Source organism: Halichoerus grypus, chromosome 3, assembly GCF_964656455.1.
Source record: "Halichoerus grypus chromosome 3, mHalGry1.hap1.1, whole genome shotgun sequence".
Classification (NCBI taxonomy): Eukaryota; Metazoa; Chordata; class Mammalia; order Carnivora; family Phocidae; genus Halichoerus; species Halichoerus grypus.
The window spans coordinates 12,030,447-12,051,705 of record NC_135714.1 but is presented as its reverse complement, the minus strand read 5'-3'; the positions used below and the strand labels follow the sequence as shown (position 1 = coordinate 12,051,705).

The 21,259-nt window shown below is 44.1% G+C and overlaps 1 protein-coding gene and 2 non-coding genes across 8 annotated transcripts in view; 2 read left to right on the top strand and 1 right to left on the bottom strand.

The window, feature by feature from the left end:
* Positions 1-21,259, top strand: part of PROM1 (prominin 1) — a 107,747-nt gene that overhangs the window by 64,861 nt on the left and 21,627 nt on the right. For all 6 annotated transcript variants that reach the window (XM_036074800.2, XM_078068415.1, XM_036074798.2 and 3 more), the window contains 7 exons: positions 1,800-1,863; positions 3,133-3,222; positions 8,791-9,008; positions 10,776-10,850; positions 13,376-13,439; positions 16,322-16,481; positions 18,615-18,767. In XM_036074800.2, coding sequence (XP_035930693.2) covers positions 1,800-1,863; positions 3,133-3,222; positions 8,791-9,008; positions 10,776-10,850; positions 13,376-13,439; positions 16,322-16,481; positions 18,615-18,767 — 824 coding nt within the window. The remainder of the gene's footprint in view (positions 1-1,799; positions 1,864-3,132; positions 3,223-8,790; positions 9,009-10,775; positions 10,851-13,375; positions 13,440-16,321; positions 16,482-18,614; positions 18,768-21,259) is intronic.
* Positions 6,451-6,640, bottom strand: LOC118524565 (U2 spliceosomal RNA). The gene has a single exon (XR_004911717.1). It is a non-coding gene; the product is annotated as a U2 spliceosomal RNA (small nuclear RNA).
* LOC118524567 (U6 spliceosomal RNA) lies at positions 16,649-16,755 on the top strand. Its single transcript, XR_004911718.1, has one exon. It is a non-coding gene; the product is annotated as a U6 spliceosomal RNA (small nuclear RNA).

The following is a 21,259-nucleotide window of genomic DNA, read 5'->3' as shown; positions in this document are numbered from 1 at the left end:
GTGAGTGATTTTCAAAAGCATACAAAAGCATCATTTCAGAACTGGTGTCATTATTTTATTACTTTATTTTCCTTTATTTTAAGGTATAACATAAAATTATAGTATTTATTATATAATTGCTTAACTATTTTATGGGTCTCGTGATTTTTTTTAAAAAGAAAAATCTTTGGGTGCCATTGTCCTTTCTCTTTAGCAATATAGTTAACCGCGCATGGTTTGCGTGAAGTTACTCTTGTCATGAGACAAGAGTTTCAAGAGTTTTCTGCTTTATAAACACCCATTTGCTCATATCTGCATAGATGTGTAGAATTCCTTGGGAGGGGGGATACACACACACGTGCCCCCCCCCACACACACACAAATTGTTTTTGGAAGAAGGGGGATGGGGTGGCTGGAGAGCACATTTTTCTGTATCCCAGAAGCATGTGATGTCTTGCCTGTAGAGAATATTGTTTTTAAAAATATCTGAGTACATACCAGCCCAAATAATTGATAATGAGCTCATGGGTACCAGTATGTGGAGAAGGATGCCTTCCTGTTGAATTCCCTCATCAGAGCCTGCCAGAATCCATGGGCTTTTTCACAAAGAGATGTGCTCTTCGAAGTTTGTTATATTCTAAACAATACTAATATATTAAATATTGTACCAGTGTTTAAAAATGGGGTTGGAACTAAAAGAGCAAAAACTGCAAGCATTTTTTTAATATTGAGGTTCGAGAAGCTAATTTTATTCATAGCTTTATAAGAGGGAAATGTTTCCTTTTCCCCATCTGTGAATAAAAATTCATATTTTTTTGCCCACCATTCTAAAGACTCCAAAGTAAAACCCTTTTCCTAAAAAGGTGGCAACGTTAAATATATAGCAGTCATGGCTGGTGAACTTTGGGATTGCTTTTGGAATCTTGGAAGGATCGTAAATGGTCATGACTTTGGGGGAAACTTATCTAGTTCAAAATACATGAAGAGGTCTAACAAATGTATAAGAAATGGGCAGAATGTGAATGGTCAATTTAACTTGGAAATATAATTGGCCCCAAGCATAGTAAGATATTTAACCTTACTCTAGTATTTGGAAAAACGAAAATTTAAATACTCATGTAGATTTTCACTGAGGGGATTGGCACTGGTTATTCAACCAAATGGTAACACGCAGTGTCGTGGAGGGTGTGGGGAAGCAGGTCCGCTAGGGCCCAGAAGACAGGAAGGTAAGCAGCGGCTCCGGAGGCCAGCTCGGTCGTAGCCACTGAACATAATGATTGGTCCTACTGCAGTAGATTACAGATGGCCTCGAATTCTTTTTAGTCCCTCGCTTGAAGAGGTGGATCTGTTTCCAATCCCTTGAATCTGGTCCGTGCCTGTGATTTGCTTTGACAAAAAGAACGCAGTGAGTGTGACCTTGAGCTAGCTCTGACCTCAGGCTTCCAGAGACCTCAGTGTCCACTCTTGATCTCTTGCTGCCAAGACCATGGTGTGAAAACACCCAGGCTGGCCACTTAGAAGATGAGAGGCCACGTCAGGGGAGGGACCCGTTTGTCCCCAGCCATGCTGGCCCCGCCCCAACTCTCCGCAGAGCCAGTGCACAGAATCAGGAGAAATTAGAAATCCTATTTCCTAAGCCAAGAAATTTTGGAGTGTTATTAAGAAGTCTGGGTATCAGAAAATACAAGTATCTCTAGGAACCTGCTTTCTTTTTAAAATGTTCTGATTCAGGATAGTTTTTGTTAAATCTCTCTTTATTGTGGCTTTGGACTTTAGCAGAATGTCATGCTTTTTTTTTTTTTTTTTTTTTTTTTTTTTAGCAAATCAACTATGTACTGAGCCAGTATGCAACCACGAAGAAAAAGGCATTCTCGGATCTGGATAGTGAGTAAAACTTAAAGTTGCCTCAACTTGGTTGGTTGGCTGGTTGGTTGGTTGGTTGGTTGGTTTTGGCTAGAAGACGCTCCGGCCATCTCCCACGAAACATGGGCCAAGTGATCAAGTATGCCATTTCTACGATTTCTGCATCAAAGTTGGAGCAAAGCAGAACAATGCCCTAGAGTTAGAGACAATTTTCTGTTTGTTGCCCGAGGAGTAAAACCCAGCCTCTATGGTAAGAATGCCTATGCTTTCCTGTGGTCACAAGTGCTCGTTCTGCCTTCCCCTGGTGACGGAGGAAATGGGTCTCTGTCAGGTCCACTGTTACAGATGGAGATAGGCTCCCCAGAGAAACCAGTGGGCTTCAGAAATAGGGGGGTAGGCAGTGCTGGTCCCTGCAGGCCCCCGAGGAGGTCCCACATGGCCTTGCTCAGCGGTTCTCCCCCAGGGGCTGTTTTGCCCTCCAGGCAACATCTGGAGACATTTTGGTTGTCCCAGCAGGTGGGGGGGGGGGTGGGCAGTACTGCCAGCTTCTGTGGGGTAGAGCCCAGGGAGGCTTCCAAACACCCTACAGCACACAAGACAACCCCCACCATGAAGAATTATCCAGCTCAAAACGTCCATGGCGTCATTGTTGGGAAACCCTGGCCTAGCTGAAGAGATCAGAGACACACGGCTTAACTTTATAAACACTGTGTTCCTAGGACAGGTTTCCCGTTACCCGAAAGCTGAGCGTTCCTGTGAATACTCTTGTAATCTGAAATGGCATAAAGCAAAGAAACGATTACCTTTAATTTATATGGGAACACTTTGGAGGGTTCCCAGACCCCAAAAGTCACCTCTCTTAGGCTTTCCTGATGCTAACGGATGCACACAGTAGCTGGAGACGAAGAAGCCCAGAGCTCTGGGGCTCCACCCTGAGATGCTAGGTGTGATTCCTGGGGAAGGCGCTGGGGGGCGCCACTCTCGCGTCTCTGTATGGGCTCATGTCGCTACAAAACCAGCAGGGGACATCTGTAAGATTAAATAGCCAGTCTGTGCTGATTGCTTTTTCACGGGAGACTGCTGGTGTGGGGACTTTGGACAGCGTGAAGAAATGTCCCCAAGAATCAACACCTAAATGGGGTCGAGGATGAAAAGAGGGCTTTCAGGGCAGGAGAGACCCCAGACGACTTTCCAAGGGAGGACATCCTGCAGCGGGAGGAAAATGCAGGTAAGAGGAGAGGACACTCGTGGAGCCTACCCTCACAGCACCTTCTGCTTCTTGGCATTTAGATATTAAGTCATTGCTAGGAGGCGGAATTCACGAACAGCTAAGACCTAAAGTGATGCCCGTGCTTGATGACATCAACGCCATGGCAGAAGGTAAGCACCGCGCCGGAAATGGGTGAGAGAGGCTTCCCAGGATCACGCTCCCCTTTCTTGTTTTCCCCAGATGTGGGCATGCCAACGGGACAGGTAAAGACACACAGCATCGCAATGGTTTGGTTTGGTTGGTTTGGTTTTTTTGTTTGTTTGTTTGTTTTAAAAAAGCTTGTGTCAAAGAGGTTGTACTAATTGTCTACTAGTCCTTTGAAATAAAAACAGCAGCATTTGATAGGAGCCTGCCACCTGGTTTTGTAAAGATGGTTATTGGAAGGCAGCCGTGCTCCGCCGGTGAGGGGGCATCTGACAGCAGATGTGGCCCAGAAAGCCTGAAGTGTTTACCATCTGCCCCTTTACGGAAAAAGCTTGTCGACTCTTGCTATAGAAGATGAGTAGCCTCGAGAAGTTTAGGTCTTTGGAGGTCTATTGGTTACTCTTTCCTTTTCTCTGGAAAGAACAACTTTTGGGAAAGAGGAATCTGTAGAGATATCTTAAGACACCACAGTCAGTGATCTAAGTGAGCAGATGTACTGATTTTAAGAAACTACATATTCAATCACAATGAAAGAAAAAGACTCCGAGCCCCTTCCAAATGTTGAGGAAATATCGGTGCTAAGTGTTTGATAGAGAGGACAATTTCATCTGTGCTTCACATTTGTCATCCTGCCCCTGTGAATTTTACTTTCACGAGCCAGGATTCCCGAGAAGACAGGCCACAAAGGAAGGACTTGTGTTGAAGTTGGAAGGTTACGCCCATTCCTTTTGACATTCCTCCCTGCCACCCCCCCATCCCCTTAGAGTTCAAAGACATGGAAACAGGAAACGGGATGACATGCAGAACAGGCCAGGAGTTGGTAAGATTCATTTTAACCAACTGATTAGTCTTTCCTTGCTCTTCTCCTTGACCCTGCAACGGGTCTACCTGCAACTGAAGGCATGTCCTCTGCTGTGGATAATGCTGAGATGCTTCCCTGATGCCTGCTCCCCTCGTCACCAACCACGTCCTTCCAGTGCAGGGAAACCGAGGCCCAGTGAAGGGATGTGATGTAAACACCCATGCCTCCTGCCTGCCTGTCTTCCTTCCATACCTGGCCCCTGCCCATCCTTCTGGTCACTTTCCATCTCAGCCCCCCAAACCCCAAATATTCCCTTCCAAGCCACGGATCTCAGCGTTTATTCTACCGTAGGTCTCTAGGCATAATTCTCCCTCAGACCCCTGTACTGCACGTGCGTCCTCGGCCTGTTGATTTTGTTCATGTCTTAATTCCCCTCGCTTGTGTCTGGAGACACCCAACACAATGTCCAGCCCAGAGCAGATTGTCATTTCTTGAACAAATAAAGGCCTGCAGACCTTACCTTCATTTTCTAAGCGTGGAATACTGTAACTTTGCTGGTGATGGAGCGGAAAATGGATTACATTCTTTCATAGTCCTGCTTCAGTTGCTAGGCAACTCCTTTTGACTTTACAAGCTTCCTGATCTTTTACTTTTAATGTCTGTAGTCCTTTGATTTTTTCTTTAGTTGCCCTTGATGCGCTTTGTGGATATATCTATCTCTTCAAATCAGATTATAGTTGTTTTCATTTGCTTTGGGAATTTTGCTGATGATTCTTGGAGGTCTTTTGGAGGCGCCATTGATGTGATATCAATGCCAAAGACCCTTCACGTGGCTTAAACAACAGGAAATATATCACACATGACAAGATATTGGACGTATGGTGGTTCCAAAGTTAGCTGCTTCGGGGGTTCAACAACACTGTCAAGGAGCCCTTCCCTGCCCACCCCACCCCCCGCCCGCCCTATCCTGTGGTTAGCAGGAGGTATTACTTAACCAACCACCAGGAACAGACAGTGAAAGGAGGTGGGGACCTGGTGGCTCCTCATCTCCTCACTGGGAGAATCGTCACTCCTGTAAAATGCTGACCCTTCACTTCCCACATCTTCGGCATCGCTCTTGCTGATTATCCTCCACGTGCCCTCATCATAGCTTCGTGTGTTTGCACTTCACCAATGGGTTAATGATTTGGGCTGGCTCTGTGACCTTTACAATCAGATGTCTCCAGTCATCTCTCTTCTCTTGGAAACATCTCTTGAGTAATTATGGGTCATTTCCCCCAACACATATAGAAAATCTGTCTCTATCTGGCTTTCAACTAAGTGGATTATTTGCTCATGTAACTGACACTGGCTTCAGGTAAGGCTTGATCTAGTGGTGAGATTCTTTTCACCCAGCTGTTCTCTATAATGTCTGTATCATTCTAATGCAAACTTCCCTTATAATTGCAAGAGGGCTAACACCGGCCACATTACTCCTCCTCCTCAACCAGATTTCCCTCCAATTGGGCCAATTGGGGTTCCACAGCCATCTTTGGACCAGTGCTACACAGGGGAAATGGGTTAAGTGGGGAGTGGGACCCATGTTATCCAAACACAGGTCTGCTGCAGTGCAGGAGACAGATGACATGGCTTCTGAGATGTCAACCAACACAGTCCACAGCAAGTGTTTGTAGAAATCATTAGTCATAAATTAATATTTAGAGTGTTGAGGGCCTTGAGTGTTGAGGGTCTGCTTTTCCTAAATCCTGTTAGTTCTCACAAGAGTTCTGTGTGATCGGTATAGTCACCTCCATTTTACCAACTCAGGACAGTAAGGCTCAGAGATGATGTAACTTGTCCAAGACCAGGTAGCTGGGGAGTGGTGGAGCTGGGATTCAGATGCAGGTCTGACTACGAAGACTGTGCCACCTGGTCCACACTAGATGGTATTTGGGTGCCAACACCATTGGAGAGTGTTAAGCTGTAGGGTGCTTTTGTGCCGTCCATGGCAAGACAGCCCAGAGTAACTTTGGAGGAGGAGTTAGGAATCTAGAGTTCAAGTGCTGCTGTGGCCACGGGAGGATGCCAGGCATTTGGAAAACTGGTCTTCCGAATTCTCCAGCTCCAAAATTATGTGATGGTAAATTCTGTGCAAAAACATATGACTGGTGCAATGAGGTTGCTATGTACCTTTACTTTTGGCCCATGATTTGCCCAATTTTTAATGTTTGAATTATAATTTTCTTTGGATTAAAGGCCATGGAAACAGATTTTGTTTTTCTCTTCAGTGCTTCCTGTGTTAGTGTTAAAGTTTTATTATTTTTTTAAACAGGCTGAATACGTTAAAGTTTAGCCTCTGGTGTTGCCAGAACATTTTATACTATGCTTAATAAACAATTTCTTTTGGTCCTTGAAGGGGAGCACCATTCCTGGAGGTCCTACAATGCCAGGTCAATGTGCGGAGTGGATGGAGTAAACTCTCATTCCGTCCCCCTGCTCCAAAAACCCATTTAATATATTGTCCTTCGATAGAGGATGTATCAGATATTAAATGATAAGAACAGATACTGCACTGGATCTTAGCCAAAAGGCTGAGAATCAATGCTTTGACGAAGTTTTTGCTAAAAATTCTTTGCAGCTTTACGTGTTTAGTGGCTTTGGAGAGAGCAGAACCGTGCGAATTCATCTGTGTAAATCTTATTTGAGCTGCAGATCAGGACCTACAAAGGAAATGTGCTATGAGCTGGTAAAATGTTAATTAATTAAAATTGAGAATCTGAAATATCTTTCCACTGACTTCAGATACATAATATGTGTGATCTTGCTAAGTCTGGAATGACTCCCAGAGTTGTAACCCAGTAGATATTTTATAGACATAAAATACTTTGAAGCCTTTGGAAAATATATATATATTTATTACCTCTGAGTCTTTCTTGGAACATGACAGAATAGTACCCATAACCCCGAATGTCTATAAACTGTGCTTAAATGGACACATGTATTCTGGGCCATCAGTTTATTTTATCACCCATCATTCTTGGCTGTTGTTGTCTCTTGCCTTAAAATACCTTCTCTTAAAATGGAAAGGACTGTGAGAGGTAAACCACATTAAAATGTGAGGTGTGTGTTGTATGATGGGAGGCATACTTTGGCACACTCTTTTGCATCCTGTCATGTGTTTTTAGCTGCAACCCTGTTCTTTGTTTCTTGTTTTTGTTGTGGTAGACGTTCATTGAGCCTCTAATATGAGCCATGCTTTGCTGATAATCCTGGGAGGTAGGTACAAGAGATGAGACATTGACTCCCAGAGTGACTCTTTGACAAAGTCTTAAATATTATTATATCTCCAACACTGTTAAGACATGACTGGACCAAAATTCAAAAGAAACGACTGAAGCAGATGTTAGGATTTTATATCTAGGTAACGTGACAGAATTTGGGGCCAGTGGTCATACGGTCCAATCCTGGAAGCCTCCCCCAGTCTCAGGGTAAATCACCAGAGCTGGGTTGCGGTGCCATCTTGGGTGACAAGGACAATGCCATCTCCTAAGAGCATACCTGCTAGGACACAGCTGAGAATCATAGACTCTCCTAAGAACCAAGAGATGACCCAACCAGCTCCCCAGTTTACACATGAGGAAACTGAGATCCCCAGAGGTGAAAGAGTTTGCAAAAGATGCTATCACAAGGTGATCGCAGAATTAGGATAAGACCTCAGGTGAGATCCCACAACACGAGGCATTAAAGTGTGTGTGTGTGCGTGTGTGCATGCGGTTTGAGCACTCAAGTTTTATGTGGTTGCCAGGGAAAGTTAGGGAAACCAGTTCTTAAGGGCATTCACACTTTTGCTTGTAACGTCCAAGTGTGGCTTGATGCTCTGCCCTCTGTTCTGTGAGCCTAGAAGACTTGCTGGCTTAGCAGAAAAGCAGTGCCCTCTGATTTAAATTTCACATCTTTTACTGCTGTGGCTTTAAGTCACTGTAGAAAAGTGTTGTAATTCACGACCTCCCTGGTCATGAATACATAGCTGTTCACCTCAGAAAAATCAGGAGGATAGCGAACAATTAGCAAGGATTTCCTAGTATAAGAATGTGTCCTGGGCTGGGAGGCTCCCCAAATAGAACAGACGGACTAACTGCCATCAAGGAATCTCATTCTGATGCCCATATTTTGTGATGAATGTGGTGGTGGTTTCACCATGTTCAGATGAGGAAATCGCTGAAGAACTTTCAGGAATCGGTTTCTGGCGACCAGCAAGTGGCAAGGCTGGGATCTGCACCTAGACCCGCCTGAACCCAAAACCGTGCTCTTCACCTGCTGCTCTGTGTTTACTTCAGCTCTCTGAATATCCCTTACTAAGCTATGTCTGGGTGTGATCAGTCTTGATGTGGGTTAAAACCGCTCGGGGTTGAAGGCACCAGCTTGTCAGGGCTGGCCTCTTCAAGGCTGGGCGATGCTAGGAGAGCGACACCTTTCCCTGCCATGACTCTTCCTGTGCTGGCCAGTGAATGCTGCACCTCGGTGTCCCCCTTGCATTGATGGGCTGGTTCTTGCTCCTTCTTGTCTGAAGAGCCCGCAGGTGGGAAAGCTGGGCTGGCTGGAGTAGCTGGGCAAGGAGGCCACAGTGGCTGCCTCCCAATGTCTTTTATAAGCCCACCTCAAGGTCCCTGAGGGTACTTTGTAGATGAGAAGGAGTTTCGCCATTGCCTGCCTAGTGGGTGCGTCTGTTCTGAAGCCAGGTGTGTCCCCACAGCAATCAAAGAGACCAAAGAAGCCTTGTTGAACGTGAACAACACCTTAAAGGAGCTGAAGAAGTCAACCGCACAGCTTAACACCAGCCTCAGTGACGTGAAAATGAACGTGGAGCAATCACTCAGTGACCCCATGTGCTCTGTCCCACCAGTGGCCACCACTTGCAACAGCATACAGATGTCTCTCAGCCAGCTGGATTACAATACCAACTTGGATCAGGTGAGCTGGGGACCCTGCTACAGGGCAGGGCCATTGGGACACCTGTGAGGAGCATGGTGGCCTGGGTCTCTGTCGGGCTTCTGATCGCCACGTTGGTGCGGCTGCAGCTGGGGAGAACGAATAACGGGAAATCCCTTGTTAAGTGTCCTCTGCGGTTGATTTGGTGGAACCTACCAGAATGAATTCAGCTTTAAAAAGAAAAAAGGAAGTAGAATGTGTTTTTGTAGACCTTTAAAAATTAAAATATAGTTTCAAATGACATGTTTCGTATATTAACCACATATGCTTAAATATAAGGGAATTCTCCATATTCCAAAGGGAAAATGGGGGGGAAGAATTTGGAGCAATATGAATATATGAAGTCCTGAAATAGAGAATAAATAATCATGTTTCCTCATGATTTTTAATGCATTGAGGTAGTGGTGTATACATGCCACATTTTTTATAAAACAGTATCTTAATATGACTGTACTCTTCTCACCTTTCTATCTCACGGGTCAGCATCATGCAGACTCTTCACCTTCAGTCTCAGTGTGTATGTATGAGTTATGCGTATCACTGTGGTCACCAGCGCATGGTTTTTCAGAGGCTGGGATCTTCCCTTGCATTTGAATTGTATGGGATCGAGTCTTCTGGGGGTAACTTTTTATTTTGATGTCTTTTCAAACATGCAGAAAAGTTGCAAGAATGGTACAAGGCACTCCTGTCTACACCCTTTACCAGATGCACCAATTGCCAGCCTTTTGCTCCATTTGCTTCATCCTATTTTATCTGTTTATCAATCTGTGTATCTACCATCTACTCATATTGTCATTTGTATGTATAAAATACTATGCATTTTGTGCTTTTCTCAATCACTTGTCAGTAAGTTGCAAACTATGTCCTTTTAGCCCTAAATATGTCAATGCATTTCCTAACCATACACAACCTTTGTACAGTTCTCAAAATTAGGACATGTAACGCTGACCCAATATGAGCATCTAGTCCATGGTCTATATTCAAATTTTGCTGATTTTCCTAAAAAACTGACTTTACAGCTGTTTTTCTTTCTCCAGTCTAAGGGCCAGTCCAGGGTCATATGTGGTCTTTAGTTGTCATGTCTGTTTAGTTCCTTCAATCTGGGACAGTCCCCTGCCCATCTTCTTCTTTTCTGACATTGACATTTTTGAAGACTGTGGGCCATTTATTTTATAGAAGGACCTCAATTTAAGTTTACCTGGTGTGCCGTCATGGTTAGATTGGAGTTATGCATACTTGCCGGGGATATCACAAGAGTGATATTGTGTCTTTCTTGGTACATTATGTCAGGAGGTCCGTGATGTTTGTCCCAGTCTTGGCGAGAGATAGAACACTTTAAATCCATGTACAATGCTGTAAAGGAAAAATGTATTCCAGACCACTCACCAACATAACCGTTGGTTGTATTGCTTTTAAACATATTTTTTAAAAGGTTATTTACAACTTTATTGAACGATATTCAGTACCTGAAATGTGAGATCGCATGCGTTTGATCTGTGTTAAATTTCTTTCCCTAATTTTTGCTAACTGCCCCAGGAGCCCTCCAAACATCTGAAACTTAATGCCTGTAAAGGCCCCTCGAGCTAAATGTCTTTTTCCCCAAACAATATTCTACTGTTCAAAAGAAACTTAAACCATACCCTATAATATAGAGACTTTGGGACTTGGATATAAGATGACTCCCTTTTTTATGACAAATAGTGTTGGGAGTAACCACCTTGCCTTATATTTTGTTTTATGAATTTTCAGCTCCCATCTTTGGATCAGCAAATTGATAATATTAATGACGTTCTTCAAACAGATTTGTCCAGCCTGGTCCAACAGGTATGTTTTTTGGGAAAAAAAAAAAAAAATTACAATGGTGTGTTTTACATCATGCTAAAGGGTAGACTAGTACATAAGAAAAGAGGTAACTGCAAAAAAAAGCCCTAAAATTTTGGAAAGGGGGTTGCCAAGAAGGGTGTTAACTATTATCCTCCAGGTAATTTTGCTCATTGCACTTGAAGAAATTTGTGTTAAGCGTCTGTTGTGTGCAAAGCACCATGCTGGAGATAAGAAGCAAAAGATGATCTTGTCTTCCTGGGACTCAGAATTCGGTGGGTGTAGGGCCGAGCCCCATACTGACGACGTGAGGTGCCCTCCCACTCTGGCGCATCAGCCTGTCGCTTCGTCTCTTCCCCCTTCTGCACATTCCTACGTGCTGCGGGCTACTCTCTCCCCTTCACCCAGCCACATAGGCTACTAAGTACTAGCTACTTAAAGCATTCAAAATCATTTTCTTAAAGATTTATTTATTTGAGAGACAATGAGAGAGAGATAAGGAGCAGGTGGGGGGAGGGGCAGAGGGAGAGAGAACCTCAAACGGACTCTCCCCTGAGCGTGGAGCGCAACATGGGGCTCGATCTCACGACCCTGAAATCATGACCTGAGCCAAAATCAAGAGTCGGAGGCTTAATCAACTGAATCACCCACACACCCCCGACATCACTTTCTTAGTGAGGCCTTTCCCGGGCATCTTGACCATGTCAAACCCTTTTTAACACATTCTTCCAGCATAGCAGATAGTCTTTGTTAGGATCGTCTTAACTGTAATTATTGCTTTAATGTCTCTATTGTCCCACTGGCATGTAAACTCTAAAACTGGCAGGGGCTACGTTGGTCTAGAACATCATCATTTTCCTGATAGCCTACCAATTATTGCTGTTTATTCAACCTGTATGTTGAGTGCACAATAAATATTTCTTTGTAGATTATGATTCAATAAGTATGCCCTGGGCCTGCAGGAAAGGGAGGGAATAGTGTTATTCTTGACTCTGTCTTTCAGCATGGGTATCAAAACATCTTCAGATAATCTGCTAAACACTCATCTACTGACAAAGTTAAGTGTCACCTTAAACAAGTCATTAGAAACTCCTGGTCTTTGCGAACTGGTGTCCCCTCATTTGTTAAATGAGGGAATTGATCCAGGAGATCTATAAGGCCTCTTCGACCATAAAACCTCTTTCAACAGTCGACCTCCACAAGTCCAAAGGCAGATAAAAGCAGAGGGGTCAGGTGTACACTCATCCAAACAAGCACCTGTGCGCTGGTTCACGTAGTCACCGTGGAGGGAACAGAAGTGAGCTGTTCTTTTCCCGGCATCGATGTTACCGGGCTAAACTGGAAACTTGCTGGCACCATAAATCTTATAAAGTCTGTCACCTAGATTGGATTGCTGTAAGAGCCTGTCAAAGGCTGGGTGGCTTCTCAACGAGAGAAATTGATTTCTCACAGTTCTGGCAGCTGGAAGTCCAAGAAGAGGGTCAGCACGACCGAGTTGTGGCGAGAGACCCTTCCAGGTTGCAGACGGCCGTTTTCCCATTGTATCTTCACGTGGTGGAGAGAGCTGTGTGGGTTCCCCTTTTATAAAAACACTGATCCCATTCATGAGGCTTCACTCTCATGATCTAATCACCTCCGGAAGGCCCCACCTCCTGCTACCGTCACTCACCTAAGGGGTTAGGATTTCAGGCTATGATGCCAGGGATAGGAGGTGGGGGTGCCAGACATTTGGTCCATAACAGGTTGTGATTGATACAATGTTCCCCAGCAGATAGCTAAAGACACCAGCAGACAGCGAAGAAACACACATACACCCCTTCCCGAGGAAATGCTGTCTGTTCAGTTGAGTTACTTAGAAATAATGACATCTTCTTGTCCCAGATTTAGCCCCAAAATGACATAGCTTGGAGTGGCTGTTTTTGTTTTCACTTCAGCCTCGCTAAAATGTATGTCCTCTATAAGCTGTGTGTTCGGTGAGACTAGATCCCCAGTCTTACTTCCTAATTGCCTTGGAAAATACGACTCTGGTTTGGGTAACTCACTTTCTACCTGCACATGGAACATTGCACAGATTGGGGCTTCTCAGCCTCAGCACTGTCAACACTGTTGATGACTCCCCGTGGTGGGGCTGTCCCAGACGTTGTAGGGTATTTACAAGCCCCTGGGTCCCTGCTCACACAGCACCATTGTCATGATAACCAAAATGTCTCCAGACATTGTCAAGTGTCCCCTGGAGGACAGAACCGCCCTCCGTTGAGAAACACTACTATAGATAATATAAGTTAACAGTTTAAAAGTGAAAAACTTTTAGCAAAGTCTTGGATGGATACAATTTAAAGGGAAAGTCCTCCCTTAAGGGGAATTTTTTTGGTAGTCTTTTAATGACCATATAGTGATGATTTCAGCCTTAAGATGACTGTTAGAATTTTTATTTTGCTTCTCTCCCCCACGTTAAGCTGAAAACTGAATACTCATTAATTACCCTTCTACTCACTATGTGTATCAATTTATTTTGAACTATTTTCTAGGGCTATAAATCCTTTAATGATATTCCCGAGATGGTGCAAAATCAAACCACAGACATCATATCAGGTGAGAGAGTTTGAAGTCATTTTGTTTCTCTCTTTGTTAAAAATTGGATGATTAGTACAAAAAAAAATGTATTGTTAAGAAGTGTTTTTGTTTTTTTTTTTTTTCTCTTTTAAAATTCTCTCACTGATCTGGAAGATTAAATGAGTATCAGAGATTTTTAATTATGCCACCTTCACACAGCGATTTAGATTTTAAGAAATAATAATCTTATTGAACTCTGATTAACATCGTCCTGCTGGCCGGAGGTGGCAAGGTCAAGGGCCACACTCTAGTGACCAGGCCTCATCTTGAGCTGTCAGAGCTAAAGACAGCCGTGGTTGAACTAGGAAGGTCACATTTTGATTGGTTTCACTGGGGAAAAACTGTAGATTATTATATTTTCTAAAAACAGAACAAAACTTAAAATTCATTTTTTTTTTCAAGGAATACTATGTATAAGGATTTATTTTGTCTTTTTAGGAAGATGTTCGTCTGCCTTCTGATGCTGCTGTAATGGTATCTTAGGCTCTTAGGGTTGCTTAGGATTTTTGGAGGAGCAGGACTGATATTGAGAGAATTCTCCTAGTCTTAAATAATTGAATCACGTTGTATTCAGGTTGTGGTATTCGGGGTGAATGCACAGGGAAAGAGTGCAGTACACACAGTTCTTTGTGCAGCAATGGCAATAAACAGGGGTTATTTGCTTAAAGAAGAAATCTCAGAAGCTAGGTGAGATTGTCTTCTTCTTTTAAATCATCTTCTTTGTGCTTCCTTTTATCTGTTGACCAAGTGGTTTTAAAATGTTGTGTTAGAGGTATTTGATTTTTTTTTTTCCCCTAATAGCGTTCTTTCAACCCTTTAAGACTTGGGGTAAAAAAAGTATTTTATCCTATTACACAGCGCTTTAGATGTTTTGTGTGTTCCTTTCACCTAAGATTCTACTTTAAAATATTAAGAGATTAAAGACATCTTATGCTAGCATCTGAAGGCTAACACGCGCTGTATGTCCGATAGCCACCTGCTTACTAATTTCTGTGTTTACTTTTTGTTTTTTGTTCCCCCTTTCTGGACCTCTTCTGCCAATACGTGCAGCCCTCCCTTGTAAGTCTGGCAAAGCGAGGTGTGCAGTATGCGTGAGCGAGGCCCATTGCCCACGGTCATTGCCTCAACACAAGCCAGAGTTTTCCCAGGTCTGGGCGAGTGTCAATCACTCCATTCACGTGAATATCAGTTGCTTATTTTCATGTCCTTCCAAAACAAATAAAACCCCTTAGCTCCCATGTCTTGGTCATTCGGTCCTACCCCGCACACTTAGTCTGTGTGCTTACTGTATGCCAGGCTCTGCGGGGCTCCGGGGAAGGGAGATGCCCGGAGGGAGATGAATCAATCGTGATCCCCGCCTGCCCTTTAGCTGGACACCTATACAGATGCCATTTTGCACACTCTGGCAACATGACAAGGCACACGCAAGGGATCCAGGAGGGAAAGAGTAGTGGAAGGCTTCCTGGAGGAAGACACATCCAAACTGGGGCCTGAGGGAAGTATCTGGGGAGAGAGGATACCAACCATGTACGGAGTCACCCAAGTTGTCAAGGCTGGGGAGCTGTGTCGTGTGGGAGGGCAGGACAGCCTGAGAAGCAGAAGGACCCTGATTCGGAGTTGAGGGAACTGTTCAAAGGGGAGGGAGAGTCTGCATCCCACATCTCTCAAACTCCCAGAAATCCCAGAATCAAAAGAAGAGACCCACCGAGTCACCTTGTTGAGGATCCTGGAGCCTCCGGGTACATTTAGAGGAGAATTGAACCACTGTGGGCAGGAGTCTCCTCCTGGGAGCTCTGTGTGAACAACACCCTTTGAAGAAGATTCCCACCATTTTATGTCACTCCATTTTGATTCATGCTGCCATCTACCCGAAGTTCACCTGGGATCTCATTGTGAGAACAGCGAATCTCTCTGCTGGCTGCAAAGAGATTGATCTCCCTTTTCAGGATCAGTGGACATTTAACTGATTAGCATGTTGTTAGTACGTCCATGTCAAGAATCACTGCAGAGAGCACCAACTTCAGACCTGTGTGAGCATTAAATTAGATGACGTCTGTGTCCTGGATAGCTTTGATCCCAGGACCTATCACAATGGACAAACACTTTCCAGAAAGTTAGAACTTCTCTTCTCTCTGAAAGGTTAGGATGGATGTTAACAGAAACTCTTTGACCACTGGGAATACATTGTTATCTGCATAGGAGAGAACACAGATGTACTTGAACACATCTCAATTTGTATGAGTCAAATCAAATTTTAACAAAAATGTTGCCTGGGGCCACCTGTTCAAAAAAATTGTTCCTGGCGAATTACTGTGTTCCTGAATGCTATTTCTTATTAAATTATTTTTCCAAAATCATTTAACCAAAGCTTTGGTAGACAAACCTGGAATTTAATCCCATTTCTAGTGCTTTTCTGGAAAAAGAAAAAAAAAAGATCTTTGGGCAAGTAATTTAACCTCGATGGGCCTCAGGGTCACTTAGCAAAATAGGAAGAAGAATATCTACCTCGGTGGAATAAATGAGTTAACATTTATAAAAGTGCCTGGTCCATGGTAGGCACACCATAGGCTTTAATTACCAGATTCATTTTATTTTTTAGTGAAATAAGCAGCAGAAGAAAACTCTGGCTTGACTTCAGCACCATGTCATTAAAGTCAGCGCCCATAGCTTGCTGTTCTGTTAAGTAATTGCTCTTTGATGGTCTTGGCTACATTCATGCTTGTAGAACCTTTCCATGGTTAAAACACACGCATAACATGGGGAAAACTTAAAGTGGTTGAAGCTTTTCATTTTGGTTCCGAAACAGAGTTTCTGTTTCCCTTAGGTTTGAAAATGCATAACCTGGGTATCTTTGTTTTCAGATATCAAAAGTACCTTGAATTCCCTTGGTTCAGATATTGAAAATATAGGCGACCAGATTCCGATTCAGGATAAGCTGTCCAATTTCATGGGTTACATTAATGACACTGAAACTTATGTCCACCGAAATTTACCCACATTGGAGGAGTATGATTCATTCAGGTGAGTGCCCCACCCCCTGGAGCCGGCAAGCTAGGGGGCGAACCTTGCTCTGGAACAGGGTAGAAATCAGACATGATAACCAGGATCATCTTGTGAGAGAAGACTGTACAAAGAGCACATAACCTGGTATGTGTTAACCCTACTTTATGTTTATTTAATAAGTTGGAGTGCTCACTTTAGCAGCACCTATAGTAAAATTGGAACGATACAAGGAAGATGAGCATGACCCCTGCACAAGGATGGCATGCAAATTCATGAAGTATTATGTATATTTTTAAAAACTGAAGACTGGAAGTTCTTGAGCCAAAAAGTCAATAATTTGCGATTTTGATGTCATTAATGGCTTCTAGAATCTTCGTTATAACTATCTAACGTGTGTAAAAGGATTTCAAAGCCTAAAAGGAATTAAGGAGGGCATTTGGATAATATTCTTCTTTTCATTGTCTTATAAAATCAACACGTCAAGGTCGGTTCTTAGAGAAAGAACATCCTTGAAATGAGTAAATTGCTCGAGAGCTCAGGTAAGCAGTGTGGTCCTCAGCTGTGGATTGCCCCATTAGAAAATGTTAGCCAGTGGGGTTTGGCCTTGGAGACGACAGTGGACATCTCAGGCAGGAGCGCTAGGGAGTGGTGGACCTACAGACCTGAGTTACTTCAAGGACCATGTGACATGTAAGATGTGCTCTCCCTCTGAAAGGCTCAGCCCCACCACCTGTCACTTTCAGAATCACTCTTACTGCCCAAACTCATGGAGATTCCAGAGACTTCCATTCCTGTTCAGGTATTTACTATGCAAGAACCCAAGATAAATAATAAAATAATAACAATAATTGCTAGCAATTCAGGAACAGTTACGGCCTGCCCTCCAAAGCACTGTACACATGACATCTCATTTAATACTCCAAAAAAAAACCCCCAAAAAACAAAAAGCTGCAGGGTTCTGTTCTATTTGTAACCTTGTTTCATAGATGAGGAACTTGAGGCTCAGAGGAGTGGAATAACCTTCACAAGGTCAGTGGCAATGTTTGCGAGGTGGGTTTTCAGCCCCCATCTGACTATGCTCTCAATTATTGCCCTGTAATCAGTAAGCCATTTTCCTACCGTGTGGCTAGGTCACCCCAGCAGGTGTCAGGACAAACATAAGACTGACACTTTATCAATGAATTTACAATCTCATTAGTGGTTAGAGTCTCACAAATGAAAAGAATGATACAATTATCTGTCTACACATCGGCTCCCCCTGCCCTAGGAACTAAAAGCTTATTTTTAAAGGAAATTTAACCAAGCAGATGAAGCGCACATTAACCGTGAAAGATTTCCGAGGCCAGGATCCATGGCTTGTTTAATTTGGCATCCCCAGTATCTGGAACAAAAAGCCACAGAGTAGGTGCAGGTAGCTATTACAATTATTGAGATTGCTCTTAATTTAATGAAAAGCTTCAGTGGCAGCTTTTGTTGCAGAAGTAAATTCTTTATTTTTTAGTGTTTTAGCGGTTGGGAAGCATTTCTACCCTTGAATGCCCCTCAGCTGCTGGAAAAGGTTGTTGTACATTCCGGGAAAGCCAGTAAGACCTAACTGAGGACCCATCATCCTAAAATGTCTCACAGGACCATTACAAAATTGAGATTTGCATTCTGCAGGCACTTGATTTAGGATGCTGGTAAATTCTAAAATATTCAGTGCACTCCCCGTGTAGAGTTTATGGTTCAGCAAAGAACACAATGCCCCCCTCCCCAATTATTCCTGCAACCCCAAAGCATTTTAGAGAAAGACCAGGGAAAAGAAGGGGTCTGAAGGGGTACGGTGATCGGTAGCTTTGGAGAACTTGAGTAGACCCTGCTCAGGAGCCCCACGGAAATGAAGCAAAGGAAGGAAGCAGTAGTCTCCCGACCAATGAGCAAGACAGAGCTCTTCAAAACCAAGATAAAAATTAAGGTCTCCTTCTGGTTGGGCTGGAGGACTAGGGATGGGAAGTGGTCTTGTCACTACAGTGTCCCTCTCTGAGGCATTAACAGGGGAATCGGATATTTGATTGCCAAGTGTTACCCAACAGCTCCAGCCAGAGCCCGACAGCTTCTGCGTTATCCTATCAACCTCTTTTATGTCGAATAACACTGTGCTTGCTTCACCAGGTGGCTGGGCGGCCTGGTTGTCTGCTCTTTGCTGACACTCATGGTGGTTTTTTATTACCTGGGCTTGATGTGTGGCATGTGCGGCTATAACCGGAATGCCTCCCCGACCCGACGAGGCTGCGTCTCGAACACCGGGGGCATCTTCCTCATGGTGTGAGTGTTTGCTCTTCCTTGTCACGTGGGGGGTGGAAATGCAGGGAGAAGAGCAGATGACACGAAGCCGGTGGCCTCTGGGCTGAGCGTTCTGGGTTCCGGCGGAGGACGCGTCCTGCTGTGATTGTACTTCTTCCGGTGTGGGAGATGCCACCACGCGGACAAGAGTGAAAGAAAACTCTAAATTGTTAGCACTTCGATAGACAAGCATAAACACAGTGTCTGTATATGGTGGGCTCCTCGGTAGCAAAACTATTTATAAGCTTGCCATCCTGATTCCCATTGTATTTTCTCTCTCTCCCTCCTTCCCTTCCTTCCCTCCATCCATCCGTTTATTCACCAGAAACTCGCTGAGGACTGACCTGGTCTCAGACACTGTTCTCTGTGGTCAGCAGAATCATTAGCTTGTTTACTTTGAAACTCTGGAGATGATTTAGCAAAGGGATTGCCGAGCCAGCACCCTTAGGATTTAGACACGGAGCCTAAATCAGTGATAAGAGCAGGTGTGGGTTACCAGCGAGGAGCAATTGTGCCTCCTTCCAAGACATTCATAGTCAAGTTCATAGTTTTGAAACAAACAACAAGCAAAAAACCTTTACTCTACCAGGGTGGGACAAAGCACAGGGCATGAGCTGGATGTGACTGCACATGGGGCCAGAAATGTCAAGTAGGAGGCAGAGGTAGAAGCTTTGAATGCGTCCCAGAGAGGAAGCTGTGTGGCTTCCAAGTTGACATCTTCTTTTCCAGTCCGTACCTCAAGAATCAGCGGCAGGGAGCGTGATGAGGGCTCAAGAGGAAGGTAAAGGTTTAGAACAAGTCCCTGGAGCAATGGAGACTCAAAACCTCAGCCACACTCTCATTTCTCAGCTTATGTCACTAGTACCAGGCTGCGAGAAGCAGCCAAGCAAGTGTCCTGCATTAATGTGCTTTTCCAAACACTGGGTCGCTACAATAATTAATCAGACTTATGAGCTATGATGGTATGGCCTTTCCGTCAAACCTGTAGCCTCCGGGGTGGTACAAGGCTTTCTTAGCATTAACGCAACACAAGAGTCTTTTGGGTTTTCTGTTTGTTTGTTTGTTTTGTTTTGGGGTTTTTTTGGTGCAAAAAAAGGTGGTTTTATTAAAGCATGGGGACAGGACCTGTGGGCAGAAAGAACTGCACTGCAGGCTCAGTAGTCTTACAAACAACCTTAAAGCTAACAACATGGGAGTCTGCCAAAATTGGACAAAACTGAACAGAACTCCGTGCATGGAAAAGCCTATTTGCTCACATGCTTACACTTAAGAAATTAACCCAGCAAAAAAGAGTATATTGCCCTTTTTGTTTCCATGTACACAGTTACAGATAGAAAATGAGTTTAATGTTCAGATTTTACCAATCCTGGTACTTGGCTGTTTTGTCAGTGTTTTGATGGTGAATCTATAGATCACATCTTTTTAACTGCTTGACGGGGGGGAGTACATTGCTCTGAACAGGTGCACTTATGGTAAAATTCTATTTGCACATTTTTAAGGGACAAAACCAAAATATGTGCTAGCTGCCTTCAAAGAAAAAAGAAACAGGGGAGTCATGAGCCATTGGAGGGAGGCTAAAATTACTTCAGTTTGGGTATAACTCTCACCTCTGTAGACTAAGGAATCTCTAAAGAGACAAAGTCACACAGAAGCCCGTGGCTTGGGAGCACTGGGCTTTTTCACACCGTAGGAAAAATGCTGATCAGATGCATTTCAGGTGGCCTGCAGCCTAAGGGTGGCTGTGGGCTCCGTAAGTCGACACCCGTCACTCGGCCTGGAATTCGAGTGTGGCAGGCTCTTCCATCTCCTAAGACATCCGGTATACAACTGGATAATTGTAAAGGGGGAAAATAGTACAGGTGTAGTCAGTCTAGTCAAACCAATTAGAAGAATGTAATTTCTTCTAAAAAACCGTTTATTTGCCTGGAGGAACCAGAAAGAGTCTATTTTGTTCAGCCTTAACCACAAGACCACCTGTTCTTAAAAACGGCAACACCATCTGTTGAAGAGCATGGTCTCTTCAAAAACCAACAAAGAATCCTTATCTCCCCGGGGACTCCTAGTGAACGATCGGGGGGAGGAGAGGCAGAAAGCCCTGACTCTGCTCTGATCCTTGTGTCTTCTGAGGGTCCAGGGAGCATAGTAGGGACCTGATGGAATACAGCAGGGGGCATACATCTGTCTCTGGGGCCCATGGAAGGTCTCCCCCAAGGGAAGGAGACGTCACCCAGGCAGCTAGAAAACCATCTCTTGTACTGATGCCCACTGTGAAACCTCCAGTTTTATCTCTTGAAAACTGTGCTCAGATTATCCGGAGTTTTGAAGAGGAGCTAATACTCAGTGTGGCCGCGGGTGTCACAAAACGGGCCACATAGGTGGCAGGTCATCGGTCATAGTTCAGAAAGCAGTTTGTCAGGCGGGAGCAGGGGCCCTAAAAACACAAGAACTCCCTTGGCCAAGTCATTCCCATTCTA